We start from the raw sequence: 26,326 nt of genomic DNA on the forward strand, positions 1-26,326 counted from the left end.
TGATCCACTTGGAACCTGCATACAAAAATAATTTGTTCAGAAACAAAATCAAATCCAAAGTTATGCACAAAACTCACACAATCACTCCCACTTACATTAGTGTAATTGGAGCCATCAGGAGCAACAAAGACCCTATAACCCTGTGGCACCTGACCCCTTCCTCAGCCACCCCTTGTTATGCCTCCCCTGGAACCCCTTCCAGTGTTATTTCCCCTTCCCCTGCTACTTTCCCCTCTACCACTCCCCCTACCCATACTGATGTCCTCTCCCCTACTTCCCCTTCCTCTACTGCTAATTTCCCCTCCCTTGCCCAGAACTCTCCCACCTTTGCCTATCCTTGAAGGCTGGGCTGTTGCTGTTAAATGAACAGATGGGGCTTGCTCTTGTTGAGGTGTTTGATCCACCTGTTTCCTAGGCCTACCCCTGGGTCTTTTTGGAGGAGGTTCAACTGAGGTGGTTGTTCCTTTGTTAGGATAGGATCTTTTGTTGTGGCTTTTAGTGTTGCAAACACTACATGTCATCTCCATGCCATGTTTACTTAGCTTTCCTGGTTTCTTGGGGTCCTCATGTGGATCCTTTCTCCTGTTCTTCCTTGGTCTTCCAGGGCCAATTTTTATGGGTGGTGGGTCTAACACCAAATCACTCCTGGGGCAGTGTCTTTCTCCTTCCAGTGGGGGTATTGAATTTGAATAGGACAATAGATACTTGTCCTTCTTGTAATAATCAGCCACAAAGTCCTTTGCGTTCCTATGTGTGAAAAACATTGCTGCCACAGCATGGCAACAGGGGATGCCACTCATATCCCATTTTCTGCAGGTGCATATCTTCTTTTCCAAATCAACCTTCATGGTGTCTAGCATGTGACTAACTTGGAACACTGTGTTGCTTGAAGGAGTCACATGACACATGGCAGCTTCTTCTTTCTCCAAGTCTAACTTCTTCTGTATCCTAAGACAAATTGTTGTTGTCCGTTTTTCCATTTCTTGTTTTTTTGTCACCAACCTCTTCATCAAGGATGATCTAATATCCTCAAGCATGTACAGTAAATGCTTTGCTCTTGCATTTATAATGTACCCATTGAATGTCTCTGCCATGTTGCTTGTAATAACATCAGCTTTCACCTCTAATTTCAAAAAAGCTCTGCAAAACACATTAGGGTTACATGCTTTGAATGCATCTGTTGCTGCTGGATCAGCTTTTGTTAGTTTCTCAAAGGCTTCATCATAGTCAGCTCTACTGTAAGCCTTGGCACAACTCCAAAACAGCAGCTTCAACTCATCCCCTTTGAAGGTCTTGTGCCAATTGGCATAAATATGCCTTGCACAATGTCTGTGCTCAGCATTAGGGAGAATGATTCCAACTCCTCTAAGTATTGACTGTCACAACCCAGATAAAAGACACTCTTATTCAAGTACAATTATTACATAATAATTAAAACAAGTACAAAAGCAAACTAATTAAAACTGAAGCAAGCAAGTTACCTGATGTTCATCAGAATTAATAACAACTCCAGCTCCATCTCCTAGATCAAGGCTCTTGCGTGCTGAGGTTTTTGATGAACCATTCCCAAGAACTGTTGTTTTCTCCCTCCACCACAGCCCAAGCAATTGGGTACATTTGGTCATTACCATCCCTACCAACAGCTGACATCAACTGACCTCCTAAGAAGGTCTTTAAGAAACATGCATCTACACAAATGATCTTTCTACACCCTTCCTTCCATCCCTTCTGCACACCCTCAAAACACACATACAGTCTTTGAAAAATCATTGGAGGTTTGTTTTTGTGCATGTAAGTGACCAAATCCAATTGTGTGTTAGAACTGGATCTTTTAATAGCTACCAACTTTCCCGTAATGGTCCCTCATTGACCCATGTAGTTTCCTGTGGGCATGCCACTTCACCTTATAAGCAAAATCAGGCGTCACAATGACTCTATAAGCTCTCCTCACAGTTTCTATAATTTCTTTAGCAGGCCAATGAGGCCTAGCCTTGAAGACATCAAGTAACTACTCTGCAAGCCAGCTACATTTCAATTGCTTATTCTTTTCCATGTTCCTGATGTAAGTATGGTCACCTACCACAGTCTTAACAACAAAAGAACCCCTTCTAGAATCCCAGGAAGCATACAACCTAAAGGGACAACCTGTGCTACACCTTACACCTATCCTTTGCTGGCTTTTCTTATCAGCCAACACAATATGCAAGTTCCTCCCTTGTAAGACTGCAAACTTGGCCACAGCTTCCTTAAAATCTTCCCTACTTGTAAAGCTTTGACCAACTTTCCACTGAAAACACTGAGAAGTCTGTTAGCTTGCCCACTAACAGCCCTCTTCTTTCCCTTCTATGTTGCATGGTGTCAGCTTCATCACCACTTCCACCAGGTGAAGGTATTTCTTCCCCAGAATCCTCATATTCAGATGCAGGGTCATCTTCCCCCACTGCTTCAGTGTTATCAGGACTCTCAGATCCAACTTGTTGTGCAGTAAGGGCACCCTGATCAGCCTCAGCTTGTAATTTAGTAGCTAATTCAACTATGCTACAGTTGAATACCTTTACCCTCTCCCTTGATACTTGTACTTCATCATCACTACTATCCAATTCCTCTAACAATACTGGATCTTGTAATAATTGTAAGTCATTATGTTCAAAACCCCCCCCCCCCAAAAATTTGCTTCAAAAATCTCATAGTCACCTAACCAATCCTCATGGACTTGAGTTCCTTGATTTACTTCATCATCAGGCTGAAATAACCATTCTTCATCATCCTCATCCACCCACTCATCTGACCCTATTTCATAATCAGCATCTAACTTGTCCTCATCAGAATTAAGACCATGCAACAACAAATCTAGGGGAATAGGACTATTGGGTCTGTTGTCCTCCCAGTCATAATCAGAAGGGACTTCAGATCTATGAAATTTTTGTGAAGGTGCAACTGTGTTTCTGGGTTCAGCTATGGTATACTGTGTTTCATTGGGGGTTTTTGTTTGCTGTTGTAGGTCTGAGATGTTTGCACATGCTAAAGTGTTAGATGTAGAAGCAAGTTTTTTGTTTTTTTTTTAAATGGGGGTGTGGGGACCAGTACAGAAACTGTGTTCCCTTCTGCATGTTCAGCACATGAAACCTGAGTCAACTTAGGGGCTTTTTTGGGGGTCAATTTGGTGGGCCTTGTTGCTGGGACTAACTTGTGTTTTGGGCTTCTAATGGATTGGGCTGTGTTTGTTGATCCACACTGAGATCCATGGACAGGGTTTAGGAAAGTCAACTGATTTCTATTGTGAACAACAAACAAATCCAGACATCTACTGCCAAGCAACAGTTCCCCCATTGTCCTAACTTCATCATCATTATACACACTCCTTAACCCATCAACATAATCAAAGCCAGGCATCAAGTAATATATCTGGTACACATCACCATAATTACCACATTTCTGTACTAATTCCTTTAAATAAAACCAACATAACTCATCGGCATCAATTGCAAAAGTCCTGTATTGTCCTCCCGCATACCCCCAATTTCCATTTTTCCCCAACTTAAACACCCCCCCATGGTAAATTTTCAGACACACATTTTCCATGGTTAACCAACAATACACGAATTTCACTTACAATACTGAAGAAACCCTAATTACTACCCCAATCACAACACAATACAGTACCTTAATTCATATCCAAATCATCAAAAAAAAAAATTGAAAACTTAGGGTTTCTGATATTACCTCGACAGTACATGCATTGCCCAAAAATTGATTGAAGCTATTCACAATTCCCCTTTTGAAATTCCAAGCTCTGCGTTTTCAGATTGAATTTTTTTTTTTTTGGGGATTTTGGCTTAACTTCGTGTTCACACCAGTAGAAATGGCGTTCGACAAAAATTAGTTGAAAATATGGAGGTTTAGGAGGGAAATGGGATAGATTAACCTATTCATCAGGTAACCTGTAAAATGGTATATTAAAATAAGATTACTGACCAAAGTGGGTTTGTTTCGTAAATACGAAAAGGTGGGTTTATTACTTTCAGTTCGGGCAAAGGTGGGATTATTTATTTCCATTTTTCCTTTAATGTATTATACTTGTAATACTCGTGTTTTGTTAAGTAGTACTCGTATTTTTTTTTTATCAAAAACAACCTTTTAAATTTTTTTTTTTGCAAAATGAAACCCGAAAATAATTTTTTTGGAAAGTTAAAACCTGTAGCCGAAATCTAGCCGTTAAAAAAATAATTATGTATGGGTTTCATTTTGCAAACAAAAATTTAAAAGGTTGTTTTTGATAAAAAAAAATAAATTAAAAAAAAAAACACTTAAAAGGTTTTATGTAACAAATTTTCCAAAAAAATAAAAAATTTAAAACCTTTGTCTTAAAAGAAAACTATTGTATATTCAGGGTTATTTGCTCATCAATTTTTTTTTTTTATTAAATGAACTAACAAATTCTAGTATGGATCGGGTACTCGTACCGTTAGCACCAGTTCAGGTATTCGATAACCAATAACACTAAAAATTATCCATTAACCAAACCGATAACTTTGGGTACTCAAAGTTTGGGTACCCGGATTTTCGGATCGGTTATTGGGTACCCAATATGATATCCAATAATGAAAATTTAGACTTTATGATATAGTTATTATGATATCAATCAACACTAATATCATATATTCATGAGTATCATGACCAAATTCCTTATAATATTACTAGTCTTTTGAATTATGAAGTGATAATAAAGTAATGTAAGAGTTTAAATTTTGGGCTTGTTCCTTCAACTTTATTTCAATTTAGTTCAGTTCAATTTCTAATTTTTTTTTTCTAGTTTAGTTCAATTTCTAATTTCCTTCTCTCATAAACAATTCATTTCAGCTCATCTCAGCTCAGCTCCAATCAGTTCAGCTCAGTTGAGTTCTAATTTCTAGGCGTTTCATGTGAAACCGCCCAAAAAAATGCCCTAGGAGCGTTTTCCTTGGTTATTGGAGGCACATCAGCCCATCGGTTTGCCGTCCTCCGGTATTGATATCAATTTTACCGTTACTTCCAAGGTAACCACCGATGAAGATAATGATTTTACAGATCTATACATATATAAATGGACATCACTTCTCATTCCTCCCACCACTATCCTGATCGTTAACTTGGTTGGTGTTGTGGCGGGTGTTTCTTACTTTCTTATGCCATCAACATTGTTATGGTGGTTAATCAGTGGTCGTTGGTGATTGGTGACCACTAGAGAGAACAATTAAATATTTGTGGAGAGTGAAAATTGAAAGTTGAGGTAAATTTGGTTAGCTTTTTAACAAGAGTAGGAACGTATTTTTAGATATAAATGAATTAAATATTATGTTGAGGGAGTATTATGTTGGGTATACTAAGTTTGAGAAATGAATTAGATATTGTAATATCTTTCTAAAAAAGGAAATGAAGCAAGTATTTAAAAACGGAGAGAGTATAAATTTTAGGCTGAGCCAAATTGTTTTAGAAAATGAAAATGGGATGCGACAAGAGGATAGTTGAAGTAATTGTTCAATTTATTACGCAATCCAGACCAAATTAGGCAGTAAAAGTTGATTTATCATCGTTTTTTTTTATGAGACATTTTTGGCGTTTATAGTATGCCATTAGAGCTAACAAACACAAGGAGCCCTCAAGAAGTCAAGAATGGAAAAAAATTACTCTATGTTTCAGTGTGGATTTCAATTCATAATACAGAAGTATCAAATTAGATAGGTATAAGAACAATTATCATAAAAAAAAAAAAAAAAAAAAAAAAGATTTCATCAACCTAGAAGCACGTCAAACATTGATCAAGATCAACCTGCCATACTCGTTCGGCAACAAAGGATCAAAATTTTCACTAAAGCAATAAATGATTTGACAACATCTAGCTTCCTGTCACCCATTTTAACTAGCAGCAGATCTGAGCTTCCCCCGAAGAAATTGCAGGATGTGTTCACGTTTCCAGTTGTCAATTCTACATCCAAAAAGATTAACATATGATTACAAGTTTAGGACATTACATAAGGCTCAAAAGATAAAATAAAAAGAAAAAAAGAAAAGAAAATTAGCCACCTAGTTTGCTGTTCCCAGGCATCATGATAAATTGTGTGTTAAAAAAAAGTAAACAACTGGCCTAGGAAAGTCCAAAGATTATGCTGATTAAGGGAGTTGAAAAATCCAGAGAAATAGAACATTACTAACCTAATTGTTTCAGCATGTTCACCATTGTCATCTAGCATAATCATCTTCGGTGGCGAGTTGAAAGAATATTGAACTTTGACCGAAGGAAACTTGTCGTTCTCTTCTTCTATAAAGCCAACAATCTCAGGATAGAAGACCAGTTTCCTCATGCAGACCTCCAACAGTGCACCAGCATAGGTAATCTGTAATGGTTGTTATTCTTAAAAAGTTAATAACCTGATAGCAGTAATTATTTCTAATTGTCAAAAACACAATTACTTTGATAGTTTGATTGTGACAAAAGCAGAGGTGAAGATTTCATCTCTTTTCTCAATTTAAGCAACACTCTAGTGAAATAGAGATGCAGGACAAGAAAACGAAGGGCACAAAACTACTTAATAATGTTAATATAATAGTCCAAAATGTTAGGGATGCATCATAAAAACTAAATATTCTTCCATGAGTAGAGATTTTCTCTAGGACATAGAAATCAGAGTCCACTAAATTATGCATAACAAAGTCACAAATATACAGCTTGAGGTACAAGGCGCTAAATTTCAAATTATTGGCATTCTTGATCAAGCAAACACAAAGTCTCAAGTAATCAAGTTCCGATACATAAGATCATGGGACAATTTAAAATCTGGAATTTTAAGTTGGAAGTTCAAGATAACTTCATTAAGAGTAAATACCTTGCTCATTGAATCATCAGAATCCTCCACACAGCAATTTAAGCAGTCAGATACCAGTTCTGAAACACAAGTCATAAGCACCAACATTATATAAAATGGTTCTAGATGCAAAATACTCCTATTAAGCACAGTACAAGTACAAAAAAATGGTAAGGGGTGGGGGTTTGTAAGGCATCTCATAGCAGGGAGTGAATATTATCTTCAGCGACCAATCTCTGTCCATGCAGAACTTAATTTCTTTCCTATTCAGCGTCTCTTTTAACTGATTAGAGGTAAGGCTATGTTAACATTGGTCAGAAGTACAGATACTGGATGATGGTTCTTGTTGTCACAACTCACAACACTTAGCTTAATTTTTCACATTACAAACAAAGGAAACAAATCTTAAAGTTCTTCATAACAAAAACATTATTCCTCTTTTAAATAAAATAAAACAGAGATCAATAAGTATTCTCTTGAATAGTGCTTAGTTTCCAAGCTCCACTCAGAAGCCAAATGCCTCTTCCAATTACAAGATATGCCTGTTTGAATCCATAATCTCAGCTAGAAATTTGTCAATTACACTTGTCTTCAACAGAAAGCATAGAGATACAAGGCCTCCAAGCTCCATTTAACACTTTAGTTTCGCAACAACCCTGACATTTGAAAGATGAATAGGCTAATATATACATGGTTCTTGTTTCATAGAACTATGACTATTGACTACAATGCAGGAAAAATTAATGAGAAGAAAATGATGTTATATACTTGTATATTTTGCTCTAGCCATGTGTTACGGAATATTGGTAGCATGATGTAAAAACTACCAAAACATTCCCAGCTCAACTGAGCTACTCCTATATCTGACATCACTGTATGTGGCAGATACCCATAGTTTTGGCAAACGTTCTCAGTGGATTCCTCATTCACAGTGACAAAATTTTAATGAGAAGATTGGATATCTTGTATGGTTGTACCAATGAGTCAAATACATAAACCATTCTCCTGTACCTCCCAGCTAACCAGATTTTACATGTCGGTGTGGCAAACTGTGGATGGAGACTGGAGAGTACAAATTGGATATCTTCATACTTAGGCCTATCGAGCTAGATACTTTGCTGCTTTCCATGACAAGTCCGAAATTTAACCATAGGATAGGCTTATAAATTCCAACAGATTTCAAATAATTAACTCAATATTAAAGGGCTAAATCCACACAGTCTCCATTATATACTCTCCTATTCTCTAATTTTCAAGAAAAAGAAAATAGCAGAAGGAAGGCAATGAAACCACAGATAAAATGATAAATACACCAAATATTTTAAATGTAAAAATTTAAACTGCCCATCAATGTATATTATTCACTAGCTACCTTTGCAGCATCTCACACTATAATTCATAATCGCCAAAACTATTACGGCCTGTTTGGTAAGTGATATCAATGGTGTAATGTAAATGAATTTGTATATAATTAATAATTTAATCAAGGGAAAAAACCAAAATTAATGTCTATTATCATAGTAATGCTATTTCACCCCAAATTATTTACAAATTGTCATTTCCATCCATTATCATTAGGACTTAGGAGGGTGATATAGGGAGGTAATGTACATCTACGCAAATAAATACAAGTTTGGATTACTACGGACATTAGGGTGTTACTTTGCTTGCCCAATCACACTAAAATATATCCCTATTACCACTGTGTATAAATGGCTACCAAATGGGCTATTTAGATCAACTCAGTGAACACAATTTCGGGCTTGCCTCTTATTAACTATTTTCCTTAAAACTAATAACTCTCCTCGATCACCACGGTCTCTCCGTCTAAATCGAGCAACTCATTCAAATTCAATTCAACTGATTCGAACTTTAACCTAACCAACACATAAACAGTTTACAATCACTAACACCTATCAAAACTCGGCATACACCAATCAAGCTAATCGAAACACCAAGAATTAATACAAATCATACTTGCATATATCAACGCATGCCAATTCTCACTCAATCCCAACCATTCTCATGTATTAAAATCAAGCGAAATCATATGGAAACCAATAATTAAGCTTATTATACCAAATTCTTCAATCAATTAATTCTAATTTATGTATTATAATACTCATATTGATGCAATCTGCAACCCTAATCAATTCAATTCCCGCAAAAGTAACCCAGAATTGAAAAAATTAAAAAGGGTAAAAACCCTAATCAATCAAATTAACAAAATAATCAAATAATGCGTATCAAATTGAGGGAAGAGAATGAAAAATTGAGCAAGGAAGGAGACCTTGGTCTTTGACATACTCTGACAAAGTTTTGCAATCGGAGCAGAGAGAAAGACCAGTAAATCCCAATTTCTCGCATTCTTTTGAGCTCAGTTGTTGTCCATGAGAGATTGCCGCCATTGTTAAGATCAAGGTCGCATAGATCACCAATCCCATCTTCATCGTCTCTCTCTTCTTCGTTGAGGCTGAATTTCACAATCTATAACACAGAAATGGAGTGATGCTGTTTTTGAATTGATCAATTTGACTGAAACAAAATACAGTATGACTGTATGAGCTTGAATGTGGAGAGGTGTTAATTCGGTTCATTGTGTGTCGTGTGGGTCGAGTCTAGTTGAGACGTTGAGTGACTTGAGTCTCGTATGGTCTAATCGTGCTAAATTAATGTGTTCATATATGTCGAACTTTGGATCCACTACTTACATACTCCGTACTTGTATTAGGTTGGACCTGCGGACTTGGTTGGGTCAATTTCTTCTACACCACTTATTATTAAATATATACTTGTATATAGGGATGTCAGTGGGGCGGGTCAAGTAGGAGACCCGCCCCATCCCCGCCCCACTTGGGTCTCGGTTTGGCGGTGGTGGGGCAGGGATGGGAATAAAAACCACACCCGCCATGGGTGATGGGGCGGGGGTGGATTTTAAGTTGTACCCGCCCCGCCCCACTTCGTACCCGCCCCACTTCGTACCCGCCCCATCCCCACCTCATACCCACATCTATATATCTTTTAAAGCAAAATTACATACTTTTATACTATTTATAAAATAATTACGTGAAATACAATATTAATTATAATACTTTGTACGAGACTTATATTAAAACACAAAAATGTGTGTAGAATGTTTTATTTTATAATTCGTATTAATTATGTAGGATTGTGTATTTGAAATACGGAAATTAGGTGGATCTTGGGTGGGGATTAGGTGGGTCTTTGGTGGGGATTAGATGGGGATGGATATCCAAGTGGGTGGCGGGGCGGGGATGGTTTTGGAGTTGTACCCAGTGGGGCGGCGATGGGGATGAAAATTGGACCCGCCACAGGGATGGGGATGGGGATGGGAAGGCCAACATTCGCCCCGCCCCATTGACATCCCTACTCGTATATGAAGTGATTATTTTCGATATACGTAGACAAGATTTGATCTCATGAGTCATGAGTATCATCCTTTAAAATTTTAACCAAATAATTTTATTTTTTTTACAACACCGAATATTCTTATTGATTATTCACAAAACAACATAATAATGGATTATATACTCCATAGGTACTAATTAGTTAATTTAATTTTATAGTGATCAAATTAAATTTAGTTTAATTTAATTTTATATTGATCAAATTAAATTTAGTTTTCTACGAGTATCCATAGTCCCATACTCCCATACCATAGGCAGCCATCATGGTATGGATCAACCAACTCTTAAACACTACTCATTTAATTCTTAATTCATCTATTTGCTTTGTTAACTAACTTGAAACAACTTCAATTTGGAGTAACTTGGAGAAGTAAAAATTGTGTTTGAAGAGATATATTAAAATAAAATAAAAAAGTTATGCATGGTACTTTCTTTATTTTTAAAGTTCACCTCATTGTTTATTAAGAGTTGTATTAAGTGGGTAGATATATAATCGTTTTTCAGTATGCGGAGTGTAACAGTAAATTAAGTAAAGAGAATTGCCGAGGACAATGATAAATAGAATTGAAATTGGACAATCTTTTAAGAATTAAAATCTAATGTTGTGATTTATTTGGTGATGAAATTATTGAATGATTAAAATGATGAAGATAGTTTGGTGTAATATTTGAGCTGGACCCTCCAACAACTGAAGCTTCCTATTCGCTTGGCATTTTGTTTGTTGGTTCCCTATACACATCTTGATTATGACTAGCTAGCTTCACATTTCACCATTTTTATTTGGGTACAAAGTTTCACACAATTACATAAACGTGCACAAACAATATTTACCACATACAGCTACTTTGTATGATATTGATAATTTGAGACATTACATGTCATATACAAGTACAAGTTTAAAGTGTTATTTGTACTTCATTTGCTCTTAAACCTTCTTTCAATTTTTAAAAGTTAAGTCAAAAGTTGTACTTGTATGTCTTTGTAGTTTTGTAGTTTGTTCCATACATTTTTAACTTAGACTTACAACATTTAACATGTCTATTATACACTCTGATGTATCTACAATAGAAGAAACATTAAAGATAAGATTACTCAATTAATAGATGAACAATACCGAAAGGAGTACAAATATTGTCTCGATTAGTGTACGTATTCTGTTTTCTAGCCAGGCAATTCGGTTGTAAGTTACATTATGCGATATACGGAGTAGAATAAATTGATTATTTTACATTAAGCTTTAAAGTCTAAAAAAAATCAGATAAATATGGATTACGCAAACACATGAGGATACTAATTAGGACGATGAGAGGTACTAATACGAGTAGAAAGAACTGCAAATTCTACATACATATACAACACATATTGTGAATTCAAAATAAAATATTCTCCACCACCAATTTATTGTGAATTATTAAAACTTTTACTCTCAAATTCTTCGACTATTATGATATTATTGTCTCATAAGGATTGATATGGAATTATGGATACAAAGAATGGAAAGAATGTTCTATCTTAATTGGAGGCAGTATTTTTAATTCACCTACATTCACATCATAAAGTTACTGCATGCAAAGACAATACAAAGTAGATGGATAATGTATATGAACAAACAAATTGGCAACATAACACATATATTGCGTAAACCCTAATTTAATTTCTTCTACCATAAAAAAAATCTACATCATTAACCACAAATTCTTCCACGTGGTCAATAAGAATTGGCTTTGATCATAACATAATACAAAATCCTCCAATTACATACTATACTACTTTAATCAATCAACCATATAAATATATAATATAATCAAAATTCACATTCTATTATAATGTCACATTCATATTCTAGCTCTCTTCATCTTTTAATTTAATTTCCACTCCAAGTTTCTCCAACCCCCCTTAATTATTTTATCAGAAACTTCCTACCTTTCTTTCCTTTATTTAAACCCTACTTTTTTCTTTAAATATATACCATCTTAAATCAACTCAAAAAAAAACCCAAACACAAATAATTTTCATTCCCTATCTTTTTATTATCTTCTTTTTTGCATGCAAAAAATGAAGAACAACAATAACACAAACAACACAAAACTTATTCTCTTACACCCTTACATACTTAAACAAGGTAGCTCAAATAGGTTATGGTTCTTAGCCGTTATTTCAATTTTCACCCTTATTTTTCTCCTCACTCTTATGTACACCCGTGACTCGTTCTCGGCCTACTCGAGCTCGACTACCTCCACCACCGCGGTTTCAAGTGGTGTCGCGGCTTCTAATGATGTGTTAGGTGATGGGCACACGACTTCCCGGTACCCCCTACCTAAGAATGTTGTGAGTACGCTTCTACATTACTCTTCTAGGGCTAATACGACGGAGAAGATGGATATTTCTGATACAAAGTCGATTTCGGATGTGTTACGTCGGTGTCCTTCTCCTTGCAACTTTCTTGTTTTTGGTCTTACGCATGAAACTTTGTTATGGCGGTCTCTTAACAACCATGGTAGAACGGTTTTCATTGATGAGAACAGGTAACGTAATGAGTTTATTTAATGAATTCAAATGGACCCTTTCATACTTTCTTTTTTACGTATTAAATTCTATATTTTCGAGTTTCCATTACATATCTAATTGTAAGTTTGTAAATTAGGTTTATACCATTAGTTAGTTGATATATCAACATTGAACCATACATAAGCTCACGACAGATGAGACTCATGAGAGTTTGACCACATATAATCTTAATAACAAGGTTTTATCCTAAAACCAACTGGTAATATATGAGGAATACCCTATACCGGTATACCCTAGGACTACTAGTTTAACTATACATTAGCCATCCATCTAGCTGATGTGAGACAAATGTCATCTTATTTCGCTTGCATGTGAGTTATTAATCTAACTATTTATATCTCTTAATAAAGAGAAAGTGAGCTAAGTATATGCTTAGGTTTATAGGATGTACAAGTATAATTTATCAACCTCGTACATGTATCCTTAGCTAGGCCGTTATAGCATTGTACTCTTGAAAGGCGTAGAATAACACACATACATGAATGTCAAATAAATCATGCCACTACTAAATGCTAAAATTGAACTATTCTCATCAATATGTCAGTATTGCTTCAAAAAGTATATATGTGGCACATTATTTGATCCAAAATATAACATGCATGCTTGTACATCGGTAAGTGTTTATATTATAACTTGCCTAACACTAAATTTTAAATATGAAAAGAGGGTGAAAATACAAAATTATATGTTTGCTTATATTTTTATGTGACAGAATTGACTCGTGTGATTTAAAATATTTATTTAAATGGCATATCATATACTTTTTACAATAGCAAACCGGTCATTGAAAGTTAAAACAGTATATGTATTCCACATTAGGCATATAGCATGTTTTAACTTTTTTACTATATAAATAGCACAAAACAATTCACACAAAGTTGCTAGGTTACAGCTAAAATAATAAGTTTTGGCAGGTATTATGCTGCATATATGGAAGAAAAACACCCTGAAATCGAAGCATACGACGCACAATACACAACAAAGCTAAGTGAGTACAAAGAATTGATATCCTCCGTAAAAGAACAAGCTCACAATGAGTGTAAACCCGTACAAAACTTGCTCTTTTCTGAGTGCAAACTAGGCATCAATGACTTGCCAAACCAAATTTACGATATCGATTGGGATGTCATCCTCATCGACGGTCCTAGAGGTCATTGGCACTCAGCCCCGGGGAGGATGTCAACCATCTACACCTCTAGTGTGTTAGCAAGAAACAAGAAGGCCTCGGCGAAGAGTGGGAAGACACATGTTTTTGTACATGACTATAACTTAGACCCTCAAAGAGTTTCAAGTGAGGAGTTTTTGTGCAAGGAAAATTTGGTTGAAAATAATGGGATGCTTGCTCATTTTGTGTTAGAGAGAATGGATGAGAATTGCTTTGAGTTTTGCCATTATAAGAAGAAATCTTCTTAGGGTTTATATTATGAGACTCATAAATTGGTGGGTTGATTTGTTTTTCTTTATTGAACATGTAAATCTTGGATGTGTAGTGAAAATGTATGGTTTGATCATGCAATTTGGCCCTATGGTATAGGTAAATGTTTGTTCTTATTTATGAACAATTTTCCCCTAAAGAAAGGGCTTGTAAAAATAAACTTTCGAGTTTTAATATGTATATACATCATACAATTCAAGTTTTTGATGTATCAAATGAATTTTTTTTTTTTTTTTTTTTGGTATATTTATTTAGGTTAATTTTAATGAAGTCAAAGTGTGTTCTTTTTGGTTGATCATCTATATGAAGGTACAAAGAACAAATTAGATTCAATCTCAAATCTAAGTTAATATTCGCCGATCAAAATTGTACTAAGTAAGTTGACATCTGACTACATATGCTTAATAAACTGAAATAAAGAATTACAAACCATGAATTAAGTTCATCGCTTAGCTATTAAATCTCTTAATAAGGTGGTAAAACCTTGAGAGATGTGAGCTAAACTAGTTTTCGTAAAGTGTTGAATTAATTACACATGATTGTTCTTTGAGCCTAATAAAAGATATAGTCTACAAAAATTAGTACTTCACTTATTCATCTATATGTATTCTTTTTCTTAAATGCTAAAATTACTTCTTGGTTTTTTGTGTGTAAGGTATTAATGGGGTAGTTTCACCAAATATGCTAGCCTAATACATTAGTATTGGTAAAAAGTAGCCATGTCAACAAAGCATAAACTTTCATCATTAATAGCAGTTAAGTTGTCATAATTAAGTCAAAAAGGTGATAGTAAAGAAAAAAACACAAGCAATGAGAAATTTCAATTATTAACAATTAATTTGTTAAGATAAATTCCAAATACGGAAATTGTGGAAAATGAATGTTTTGGTGTGACGGCAAAGTAAAGACATCCAACTTAGATGTGAACTGGAGACCAGCAAACCTTGACTTAACTCTCAGTTGTTGCAAGGTCCTCCTCACTTCAAATTCTTTCCAATTTAAGTTACCTACCATTAAGGGCATGTTCTGATTGACCGAATTGAACTGAACTGAATATTTTTATGAGAGAAAAAAAATTAAGAACTGAATTGAATTAAACTGAACTGAAAATAATCTGAAAAAAACAGGCCCTAACATTTTCAAAAGTTTTCTAATATTTACAAAAAAAAAATGAAGTATTTAAGTGAAAAAACATGGTTAAAAACTTAACATATATACCAGCAATTAAATATGACGCAAGCACACGACCCTTTTAAAACTGGACACTATGATTTTTATCACACAACAAAAACTTTCGTAGTCTAACCAAATCACTGTACAAACTTCTACTCAACTCAACCGACCCTTGAATAATGGATTGGAGAGTATCAAAGCTAGCTCGACGTCCTATTTTGCCAACCAAATTTGCAGCCCTATCACATCCCTCGTATAAAATAAAGAATAGGCTAAACACTGAGTTAGTCGGCTACATGTATTTCCTTTCTATTTAAAAATATCTAATCATCATAAAGAATACTAATCCCTTCGTTTCATATTGCTCTTCCTACTTTGACCAATTATATATTACAAAAAGATTCCAGTAAGAAGAATGATATAAAACGTAAGGGCGCAACATTGGCAACCCCGTACCAGCTCGATGAGTACTAGGAAGTAGGAACCAACACTTCTTAGTGATGCATACTCGAGGTACATGGAATGGAAAAGGGGACATAAAGAAACACTTCATTTCAATCTAATTCTGTGAATACTATTTGAAAATATAGATTTGCCAATACAAGCTTAAATTATAATTATTGGATCAGTATATAGCCATATATTCCTTTTATTATTTCAGGCAAAGCCTCTACCGGGAACCCCCAAAGGATTCCCAATTCATCTGCACAGATTATCAAGTCAATCGAACCTTTCATATAGAACTCGTACGTTTTTTCATTACATCAACCTAGTTACATATTAAGAGGCCGCAAGTTTAAGTCACTTCATGCTTCTCCACTTTGGTCCAGGACTGTTCTACAAAAAGCTCCAGACCATGTACCAGGCGAGAACTAAATCTGCACAGCACTTACTTTCCGAGAGATGAACTGCCCTTGAATGATATAAATCTTAAAGGCAATTAGGGTAATTGGTAGTTAAACAGCATGTATACTTGTTGAAGTGAGTACTAAAATCTTGGGGAACCAGTTTTGATGGGTGCCCAAATATCTGCACCATTGCTGCGAGCCAATCCAGCAGTACACTCAACTGGTACGAGACACAACCCTTTGCTTCTTAAGCTATAATGTACTTGTTCCTGAAGACAACAAATGAAGATTAAAGACTACCGATCAGCATTCAGCAAATGAAGATTAACGACAACATATTGTGAAGTTGACATGAACATGATATCGGAACCATAAAGTATGTACATACATCAGTAACACATAATTAATGGCTGTTTTCTATGAACATGAAGCATAGAAGACAGACACTACTAATTCCAACTTAACTCTCGGCTACAACTCAATGACTCGTTAACAATGAAATGGTACAATACTAACTGGAACCAGCATTGATCCAAAGCTGGACTCTACTTGAAAACTAGATACCTGCCCAATGATTCAAAAGCCGATAATTGATTGATTTTTCCACAATAAACTGAATAAATCCCGAATCCATCCCAGTTCGAACTGATTGACACAATACCCGAACTGAACATGATTTCACACATTTGCCATCTCTGAATTACTGAGAGAAAGTTAGGAAGTAGGAAGTACATGTATTTTCCTATAGATCTAGAGAGAGTTCTAATAAAAAAAAAGGAAATTTTTTTTACTACCTCCGTTTCAAATTATTTGCAATGATTTGGACATAAAGAGTGAGTAGAAAATGTCTAATCATTGCAAATAATTTGAAACGGAGATTATCTTTTCAGAGGTCAACAAACATGAAGCATCCTTTAACAGGACAGTGTAGACTGTAGAATTTGTTATCTAGTAGTCACTTAACAATACCAAGAAAGTCAAGAAGTGCGTAGAAATTGACTAAACAAAATTAAGTGTCTGCGACGTTATGTACATTTATTCAATAATGACTAATCACTTTCAACAATACTTAAAAACCATCAATCTAATTCTGTTTAAAAACCTTAACAGGTTAAGGTCTCAAACACTTCGCCAAAAACCCAGCTATGTCCCACATATGTCACAATCCAGTCTTTTTCTCATAATGTTTAGCACAATTACTCTTCTAGCTACAAAATGAGGTGCTAATTTTTTCTCAAAACATATGATTAAGTCCGTTATTTCCTAGGATCTTCGGTCTTTAAAGACATTCCCCCTTGTCTTAAACTATCTTGCGCAATGCCATCACAATCAAGTCCTCAAGAAGGCACTTTAGAACTTTAAATGTAATCGCACGCAAACAACCCTTTTACAAGAACTAACACAGATATGCACAATTCCAGCATATTTCTGTTTAAACCATAAAACTAGTTCTCATATTCAACTCAAACTAGACCAGAAAATGGATTTTGTTTGGTTCTAAAACGTACCAGATCAGAATTAGCAGTAAGCGTGTGTGTGTGTAATATTATCTTTGGCGAAGAACACATTTCAGGATCCATATCAGCAAACAAAACTAATAACTTCTTTTTCTACTCAGTATAACTTAAAATGAAGCTATTAAAATCCAAGATGCATGGGATGAGCTGGAAAAGGTAAGGTTCTAGCGAGCATGCATTGCAGGGAAACCAAATAGCACCAACTTTGATCAAATAAACAGCTAATGTCATCTTCCAAGAAGTAGAATTTGCTCTCTTCTTGGTGTGGGAGGACAGTATACCCCAGCGCATAGATTCAACTCTATACAAAAATACATTGATCAAAAAGTTACTCACCTCTATAATTGTATCTGGTGTATTGTTGAGGTATGGAGCACTCAAAACCTACAAGTACCAACACAACATAGAATTAGAGGAGCAAGGGTCGATAGTATGGACAACTTCAAGTAGATGACAAAGAACCTCGGTTGAAATTTTTGCTCTATCAAACAAAACCAGTCTCATACAACATAAAATATAATTTTTCTCCCTGAAATACATAGGGCATTTGAGGTTTTCTAGACGAAATAGAGTTATTTTTGGGGAAATTCTATTTTCCTGAAATTGGTAATATTAGCTTATGAAATCCCACAGTAATTAATTCAGTAGCTCAAAGCCTTAGAGCAATAGAATTGATAAATTGAGTCAATTATTAAATAATTTATTTACTTGTTAGTCATTAAAAAGCTAGGAAAATCAGAAAAATCAGTGCATAGTCGAAGGGTATTTCTAGTGTCCGGTACACAAGATCGTCACGACTTATGAATACCCTACAGAATGGCATACCTTCACTTGCTCATGCAGGAATCTGATGTATTCCATCGCCTCATGCAGGACAGAAGCTGTATCAGTCTGCATCACAAATTTGAACAACATATAAGAATTGTGCATGACAGAACACCTTCCCACAAAAAATCTTACAAAAACACTTAACTTCATGTTTGAAAATCTTCAAATATGAATAAAAAGGTAATCTGTTTATTGAAAGTACAACTCAAGCAACGTTGCATAGTTACAAATGATCTCCACCATCTACAGTCTCCAAAGTAAAGGAGAAAATACAATAACACGTGCCATACCTTGCCATATGGGGAAACAAGCTGTTGTAGTGTAGTTATCTTTTCACCGAGCTTCTCTTTTCTTTCCTGCATCAATAAACCATGAGTCAACGGCTACAATAAGTTCATCGATTTGCCTAGACACGCCACCAAGTTTTCCAACCTTAAGAAAATGGAAAAGCCAAGCACAGATTACTATGTAGTGTTCCCTATAAATTTGTCTCTTTTTTGGGGGAAAAGCCAAGCACATATGTGGGCATGTAAATAAAATATGTGCTGATATAAAGACTTGGTATTGAACCTCATGAAGCAAGTATAACAACAGACATCATCAGACAGAAATACATATATTGAGTATTGACAAAGTGACAAGCAGGCAAAGCGTTCCTCAGAATATAATAACTCTTCCAAGTTCCAACCACAAAAAATTGTTCCAGTTCGATCAAGATTCTGTGATATATACCCAGGCAACCAAAAGAATAGTGGCTTCAATTGAAAATCGCTACCCCTTCCAAAGATAACCCATAAACTCATTGTGGTACAAAAAAATAATACTGCATAGATTTTATAGCATAAATGTCAAAAATGACTCATAAGAAAGTATGTGAATGCGGTTGACATCAAGAACAAACCTTGCTCGACATTGATATATCAACCTTTTGGCGCTTGGATGCAACTGATGTGAAACTATCCTGATCAATAGGCCTAACACTTCTCTTAAGTTCGGTCATCTCACTGCTCTAAACTCTTCTAGCACAAGCATATACAAACAATAACACCAAGTTAGTACAATAGAAGTACATAGCAACGCTGTAACATATTGCTGAAACACGAATTGCCTTGTCACAACGTATAAATAAACTACTTTAAAATACCATTAAAATAGTAGCATTAACACTCTAAAATACCAACATATATCGCTAGTTGATATTGGATACCAAAGCAATGAGGATAATAACTAATATATCCTTAATTTGTGTGCATAACCTTCAAAAAATTCAATAACATAACACTCAATAGCAGCATATATGAGATTGTCTCGATATCATAGGTACCTTCAGTGTAAAAAAAAAGTACACAAAAACTTATACAGTACTTCAGAAACCAGCAATATCACTATCACAGCTACAAATCCACATCATTCTTTTGACCAGCTCAAACATACAATCTATTGATTTTTATATGATTATGAGTGATTGTGTTATAGAGACCAAGTCCTGCATGTGTCATACACTCATACAGGTGCGAGTGAGCACACTCGCAATGATTGAAATCGCTTATATACATCCAGCTTCCTCCAAAGCTTCTTTTAATATACTTCCTATGCTACGTGTAATACAAGTTAGTTCAGCTAAATGGTAAATAAATACAATATGAAAGAGCACATTAACCAAGCATGCCATCTGTAGAATCAGGAGCATAGCAGACTTTTGTACCATGGGATTCATTCAGTTAAACGGGACAGGAATATTATAAATAAAGTTCATTAAATAGGCCACAACTACTTCAATGCTATCTGTAATCAGAGATCACAAGACCTCGTATAAGTTTCACACTACAAGCATTCCATGTTCGCAAACATAGAATAGAAATCCACAAAATTAACGATGCAGAACAGCACATGAACCTACATCTCATAAGTAAAATTTACAGTTTTCCGATATATGATTTTTTAAAATACGACATAGGAAACATCCTAGGCAGAGTGCAGCCATTCCTACTTGCATATTTTAATTCACGTAATGCCTCCACACAAGTCATGATAATCAATTATGACAAAACAATGACAACCGATATATATAATAATACAAAGGCGCATATTATATACAACGAATTAGGAACAAAGCAATCTAGTCAAAGATTATACTTCAGCAAATTTGCTGACACCACCTAATTATATTTGCTCATTGTCGATTATACATACTAAATCCAAAACAATTATGATTATTAAATGTAAGGACTATTAAATCGACAATACAATAGTAAGCAAGGAAATAAATTCAACCAAACATAAAACCATTTTTGTGGTTAGTATTTGAGATAAACCTCAACTAATTCTTTCAATATCAGACACAAAAGCAGACAATTAATTAAATTAGAGATGTACATCATGAGTATGCAAACATCAATAAACGCGTCTCATCTAGATTTTTTAAACACGATCATTTGTGTACGTACTCGATTGTCCTGATCCATGCTCAACATTATCACCTAAATTGATGTCCAATAAGAAATGGGAATTGGATAAAATTATTAATCAACTGTTATTGGCTATATTTTACTAAACCCAACCATATATTCTTGTGTAGTCCTAAATAATGTTTAGGACCACTAAAACCGACCATGAAGGAGCTTTCAGTCTTTCAGAAGTTCTCAGCAACAATAAATTAAACCCAATATATGATCACACACTTAAACTTCACTAGTATTAATCTACTATGTGCTGACAAGCAAGGAATTTCAGCCCATCTGTCAAATGGGTTCATTTAATATCATGCATTTCAAATCAACGAAAAAGCGACATTGGTCATCTACCTCGATCACTACCTATAACTCCCACCTCGTCTCCCCCCCTCCTCACAAGGGTTGTGCTCCTAGATCGGAATCAATCAATCAATCAAAACCTAAATCCCATATGTGGGTCCTAAACCGGAAAAAGGAAAAGAAAAAAAAAAAATCATACTTCGTATACACTTATACAGATATATCTCCCAAGTACGATCACAAGTGCTCGACCGAGTACGTCGGTAGGTCCTTCTCCTTACCTTATGAAAAAAACAGAACAATCACAAGTGCATATATTGATAGAGGATCTAAACCACCTACCCTAACAGTTTCCTAAGGTGAATGTAATCCAAAAACACTACCAAATTTGTGGGTCCCACAACTCTAATTTTATTTGTTTGGTATATTGATGAGTAACAAGAGTCAAAGATAAAAAGGGAGTGAATGTGGAAAATTGTACAAATGGGTTGAAAAAAAAGTAGGGTAATAATGATCATGATGATGTGTTACCGTACTTCTTACTAGCTTGTTACGCTGTACAGAAATACTACCTCCGTCTCTAATTAATTGTATGATCGTGATTACAGTACTTCTTATTAGTCCGCTTACACTATACCAAGTACCAAAAATACTTCCTCCGTGTCAAATTAATTGTTTCGTAACATACTTTCTCCTAACTCGAATTAAGAACATGCATGGTAAAAACCTCAATCAAGACAATCATAAATCAATTCCTTAAACGATCATTAATCAAATACGTAGTACAACTTATTATTTAGGAACGAAGATAGTACGATTATACGAATATTCAATTCAAATTGATACTCGGTACTATGTATATGTGACATTTGATTCACATGAGTAAAAAAATGATTCACACGTCATGCAGATAAAATCCAAAAGATCATACATTCATACCAAATATATTACACGAGTAAATAGTACGGAAAAAAGTACCAAAACATTTTTTTTTTTTCATTTACTCCTAATTAGTACTAATGTTTTGCCAATTTATTAAAATCAACCCAAAAAAATAATAGATAAGGGTGACCACTGACCAGCTAATTCTACTCTCCTCCAAATGTAAAATTTCATAACTATGCATGAAAAATAAAACTTTTCATATTATTAACTCTCGAATTGAATATTGATTATTGATACTCATAACAAAAGAAAATTTTATACACATATATATCAAATTATTATTTTCAAGATCGTAAAATAACAAATGTTGCAACTAATAAAGAATGGACGACGAATTAACTCGAAAGACTGCTAATAGTAAGACAGATGATTAAAGAACAAGAACTTACAGAGAAAAGCAGAGTCTGCATTTCAAGAAAGCATAAAACTTGAGTTTGAGTTTCTTGATTTTCTTCACAATCTTCTTAAAAACAGGGCATAAAAAACCGCCAAACAAACCAAAAGAATTAGGTGAGCTACAAAGTTGAAGCAATAACTCAACTCTACTCAATTTAAGCCTAAAAAACTTAAAGTTTGAAACTTTTTTAGTAAATTCTTCAGTTATCAACGGAATTTTTGCACTAAAACAAACTTTTTTTTTTCCAAGATTAAATCTTTTTTTCTGGGTTCCACACAAATTAATAAAATATGGGGGGAAAAATTTGTGGGTAATTAAAATTAGTTGAGAATTATGGGTTTTTAGTTGGATAGTTTGTTGATTGAGTTTTAACAGAAAAAAAGAGGATGAAAGAAATGAAATAATTGAGAAGGTTTTGGGTTTTAATGGGAGTACTTTTTATAGAAAAGAGTTAATAAAAATGAAAATATAATTTATAGAAGGAAAAAATAAAAAGGGAATTTTGTGGATATATGACAGCTAATTTCCAACCATGTAAAAGTAGTTATGAGGATATTAATTGATTAATTAAATTAAAAATAAAAATTTATGAAATTAAAAAAATTGTTGGTATGTTATGCTGAAGTCATATGATTTTAAGTTTGGTTGAATAAGACCATATTTTTGGTGTGTTGTGAGAAAATGACCACTTTTTATTATGTCCTACGCGCTAGCTTGCTTGCTGGCGGTCTTCTCGTTCTTTCGTTTCATCTTATGATCATCCATAACTTAACTAAAACTAAAAACAAAATGTGTCCTTTTTTTCCTTCTTATTTTTGGTCTTTGTAATAAATTCCTTTCATCATGTTTGGTAATTGGTACCATGCCTTCTATGAGTTCTATACTTCTATGTTCTATCTCCTCTTTGTTCGATGTGGGACAATAGTTTATAGCTCGAATATTTTGATTATAATTAAACTTACACCACCCAAAAGACTATGCGGCTTTATTTTATTGGCTTCTTTATTTACTTTCATATAAAGGTAATTTGAATCACTAATAATTATGCATAGGAGAAAAAAAAAAAAAAAAAAAAAAGGAATTACATGTAATAAGAAATAACTAGTTATTACTTCGTATTAAGGGCCTGTTCATATTTACTTAAATTCAGTTCATTTCAGTTCAGTTCAGCTCCTAATTTTCCTCTCTCATAAAATATTCATTTTAGCTCAGTTCAGTTCAGCTCAGTTCAGTAAATGTGAACAAGCCTAAATTGGTACCAATTGGTTGTTGGTGTAGTGGTGATTGAGATTACACTTAGTGTGGAGGACCGCGTGTTCGATTGTCCGCAACAACAATTGAGAGGAGACTGGTTACTAACCACCCAGAGGCTAGAATTGATCCCCGAATCCGATTTAACCCATAAGGTAAATCGGGTGCAGCACTAAAATCATTGGCGATTAGAATTGAATTTCTACTATTCAACTCTTCAGAGTGCCTAATTTAATTCATTTAGAGTTTTTTTAAAATGATAAACGAATGGTACTAGGAAAAACCCAACATTGAACTAATTTAAAACCACTCTTAACAAACTATATAGAACTGCACACTAAACTATTGAAGATTAGACATTTTTCCTCTCTACTTTATGTCAAATCGTTGCAAATAATATGTAACGGAGGTAGTAACAAAATTTCGATTGTGTCACAGAAGTACACATGGGCGGAGCCAGGGGGACTAGCGTGGGCCGTGGCCTCCCCTTTGGCCCAAGAAAAAACTAATATTTTGCTCATATATGTTATTGCTTTTAACGTAGAGGAGTTGGTTTTGGTAATTGATAGTGGACAAGAGGTTAAGAGTTCAAATCTTACAACTAACATTTTGTATTTTTTTTTTAAAAAAAAGTAAATGCAATCAATAAAATTAGAGTTAAAATTAATAATAGTTGCGAAATTACACATACATAGTTATGATCTTGATCTTGGCCCCCCCTCACTTTAAAATTCAGATTACGCCACTGAAAGTACAAAGCACCAATGCACCGCAAATTCTAATTTCTACAATAAGGGATAAAGGAAAAAAACTAACATTAATTACATTAAGTGAACTCAATTAATAAGAGAATGAAAACTTTTTTGTGGGACGAAAATTTAGAGAGTTATGAAAAGCTCTGTGTGATATTAAGGAAGTTATCTAAGACTCTAAGAGCATCCACAATGGCTAGCTACATGTACATGTAGGTGATGTAGCTTTGAGTTGTCATATCATTAATCACCAAGTTACATGATTTAAGCTGCGACCTACAATGATAAACTAAATCATTGTATAATAAATAAATTATAAAAAAAAAATAATAAACAAATAAATAAACAAATCCTTAAAAGATATTAAACAAATCAATATGTGTGTGTTGGGTGGAGTGAAACTACATAGCTCTATATAGAGCTAGAGCTAGAGCTATGTAGTTTGGCTTAGCTACAAGAGGTTGTAGCTCCACCATGACTAGCATGTAGCTAGCAATTATTTAGAAATTGCTAGCAAATCCTTATGCACAACCATTATCAATGCTCTAATAAGCTAGATACAAACTAAATTTGATGTGGTTTTAGGACATTAGGTGATGTGTGATAGAGGATTGTGAAGAACTACATGTGTTCAAACCTATCAATACGTATATGAAAACACAAACGATATATACCACATGTTTTGCCTAATACTTTATTTTCTCTATTCATAACTTTAAAATCTCTTCAACATTATTCATTAATTGTATTCATTTCTCTATTCAATTCACATACAAGTAATTTTTCCCTCACTCCTTAACTTTCATTAAATTAATTGAAATATTTTTAATTACACAACTATGGTTACATTATTTGTTCTAAAACATTCATTGAGATTTCAAGGGACAAAAATTGTTAACGTTTATTGAGTGGGAACTGTTCTAGTCAGTAGTCCAATATTTGGGCTCAGTAGTGTCGTATTGGATCGGAGATCAACGTGCATCATCACTTCGGAAGTCTTAAGTAACTCAACATGAGTTATCACATACGTACACATTCAAATTTTAAAGCGGGACAAATAGTGGTAAACCCTTTTGTGGATTAGAAGATTTGTACCTAGTTCGAATTATAGTAAAAGCATTTCCTTATCTCTTTTATTTACGAAGTATATATAATTAAGTACTATGGAGTATATGTTTGTCTTAATTGCCCCTCCCCCTGCCCCTCCCCCTCCCCCTCCCCTCCAAATTAAAGGCCCTATGTTAACCATTTTATGTTTGATTCACTTAATTTTTACTTTTTAAAATTTATTAAATATATTTTGATTATAATTGAAATTTGAATATCCGTTAGTAATACTCATTTTTCTTCAATTTATATCTTATTTGAAGTTCTAAAATCTTAAATAAGTGACAGTAAAATAAATAAAACAGATCCTAAATCGTTCAACATTAATAATCTCAAATACATACTCCGTATGATCTAATACCAAACAACTCGATTATCACCGTCATAATTAACAACCCAACAATTCACCACGGCAGTAAAAAGATAAGTTGGGTAAATTGGCGGGAAAAAAACGAAATATAAGACAGGTCAGTTTTCTGAAG

At 34.4% G+C, this 26,326-nt stretch overlaps 3 protein-coding genes across 5 annotated transcripts; 1 reads left to right on the plus strand and 2 right to left on the minus strand.

Moving 5' to 3' along the window:
- Nucleotides 1-5,646: 5,646 nt before the first annotated feature.
- LOC145608567 (uncharacterized) lies at nt 5,647-9,355 on the minus strand. Its single transcript, XM_081664181.1, has 4 exons — nt 9,133-9,355; nt 6,864-6,922; nt 6,193-6,374; nt 5,647-5,965 (listed from the first exon to the last, which is right to left on the minus strand). Exons 1-4 carry the CDS (start codon nt 9,290-9,292, stop codon nt 5,896-5,898), a joined length of 471 nt encoding a protein of 156 aa, XP_081520307.1. The 5' UTR covers nt 9,293-9,355; the 3' UTR covers nt 5,647-5,895.
- A 2,906-nt stretch (nt 9,356-12,261) lies between these two features.
- On the plus strand, nt 12,262-14,447 carry LOC145608649 (protein IRREGULAR XYLEM 15-like). Its single transcript, XM_081664257.1, has 2 exons — nt 12,262-12,795; nt 13,753-14,447. The coding sequence occupies exons 1-2, from the start codon at nt 12,317-12,319 to the stop codon at nt 14,249-14,251; spliced, it is 978 nt and encodes a 325-aa protein (XP_081520383.1). The 5' UTR covers nt 12,262-12,316; the 3' UTR covers nt 14,252-14,447.
- Nucleotides 14,448-16,158: 1,711 nt separating this feature from the next.
- LOC145608661 (transcription factor bHLH153-like) lies at nt 16,159-23,151 on the minus strand. 3 transcript variants are annotated; one of them, XM_081664270.1, is made up of 6 exons: nt 22,727-23,151; nt 19,541-19,648; nt 18,930-18,995; nt 18,637-18,702; nt 18,148-18,195; nt 16,159-16,563 (listed from the first exon to the last, which is right to left on the minus strand). In XM_081664270.1, the coding sequence occupies exons 1-6, from the start codon at nt 22,745-22,747 to the stop codon at nt 16,435-16,437; spliced, it is 438 nt and encodes a 145-aa protein (XP_081520396.1). In that variant the 5' UTR covers nt 22,748-23,151; the 3' UTR covers nt 16,159-16,434. The 3 variants fall into 3 exon arrangements, with proteins under 3 accessions (XP_081520396.1, XP_081520398.1, XP_081520397.1); XM_081664272.1 differs by having other exon boundaries at nt 19,541-19,655; nt 22,727-23,149; XM_081664271.1 differs by having other exon boundaries at nt 19,541-19,658; nt 22,727-23,143.
- Between the last annotated feature and the right edge of the window lie 3,175 nt (nt 23,152-26,326).

This window comes from Chenopodium album, chromosome 23 (genome assembly GCF_948465745.1).
Source record: "Chenopodium album chromosome 23, dcCheAlbu1.1, whole genome shotgun sequence".
In the NCBI taxonomy this organism is placed as follows: Eukaryota; Viridiplantae; Streptophyta; class Magnoliopsida; order Caryophyllales; family Amaranthaceae; genus Chenopodium; species Chenopodium album.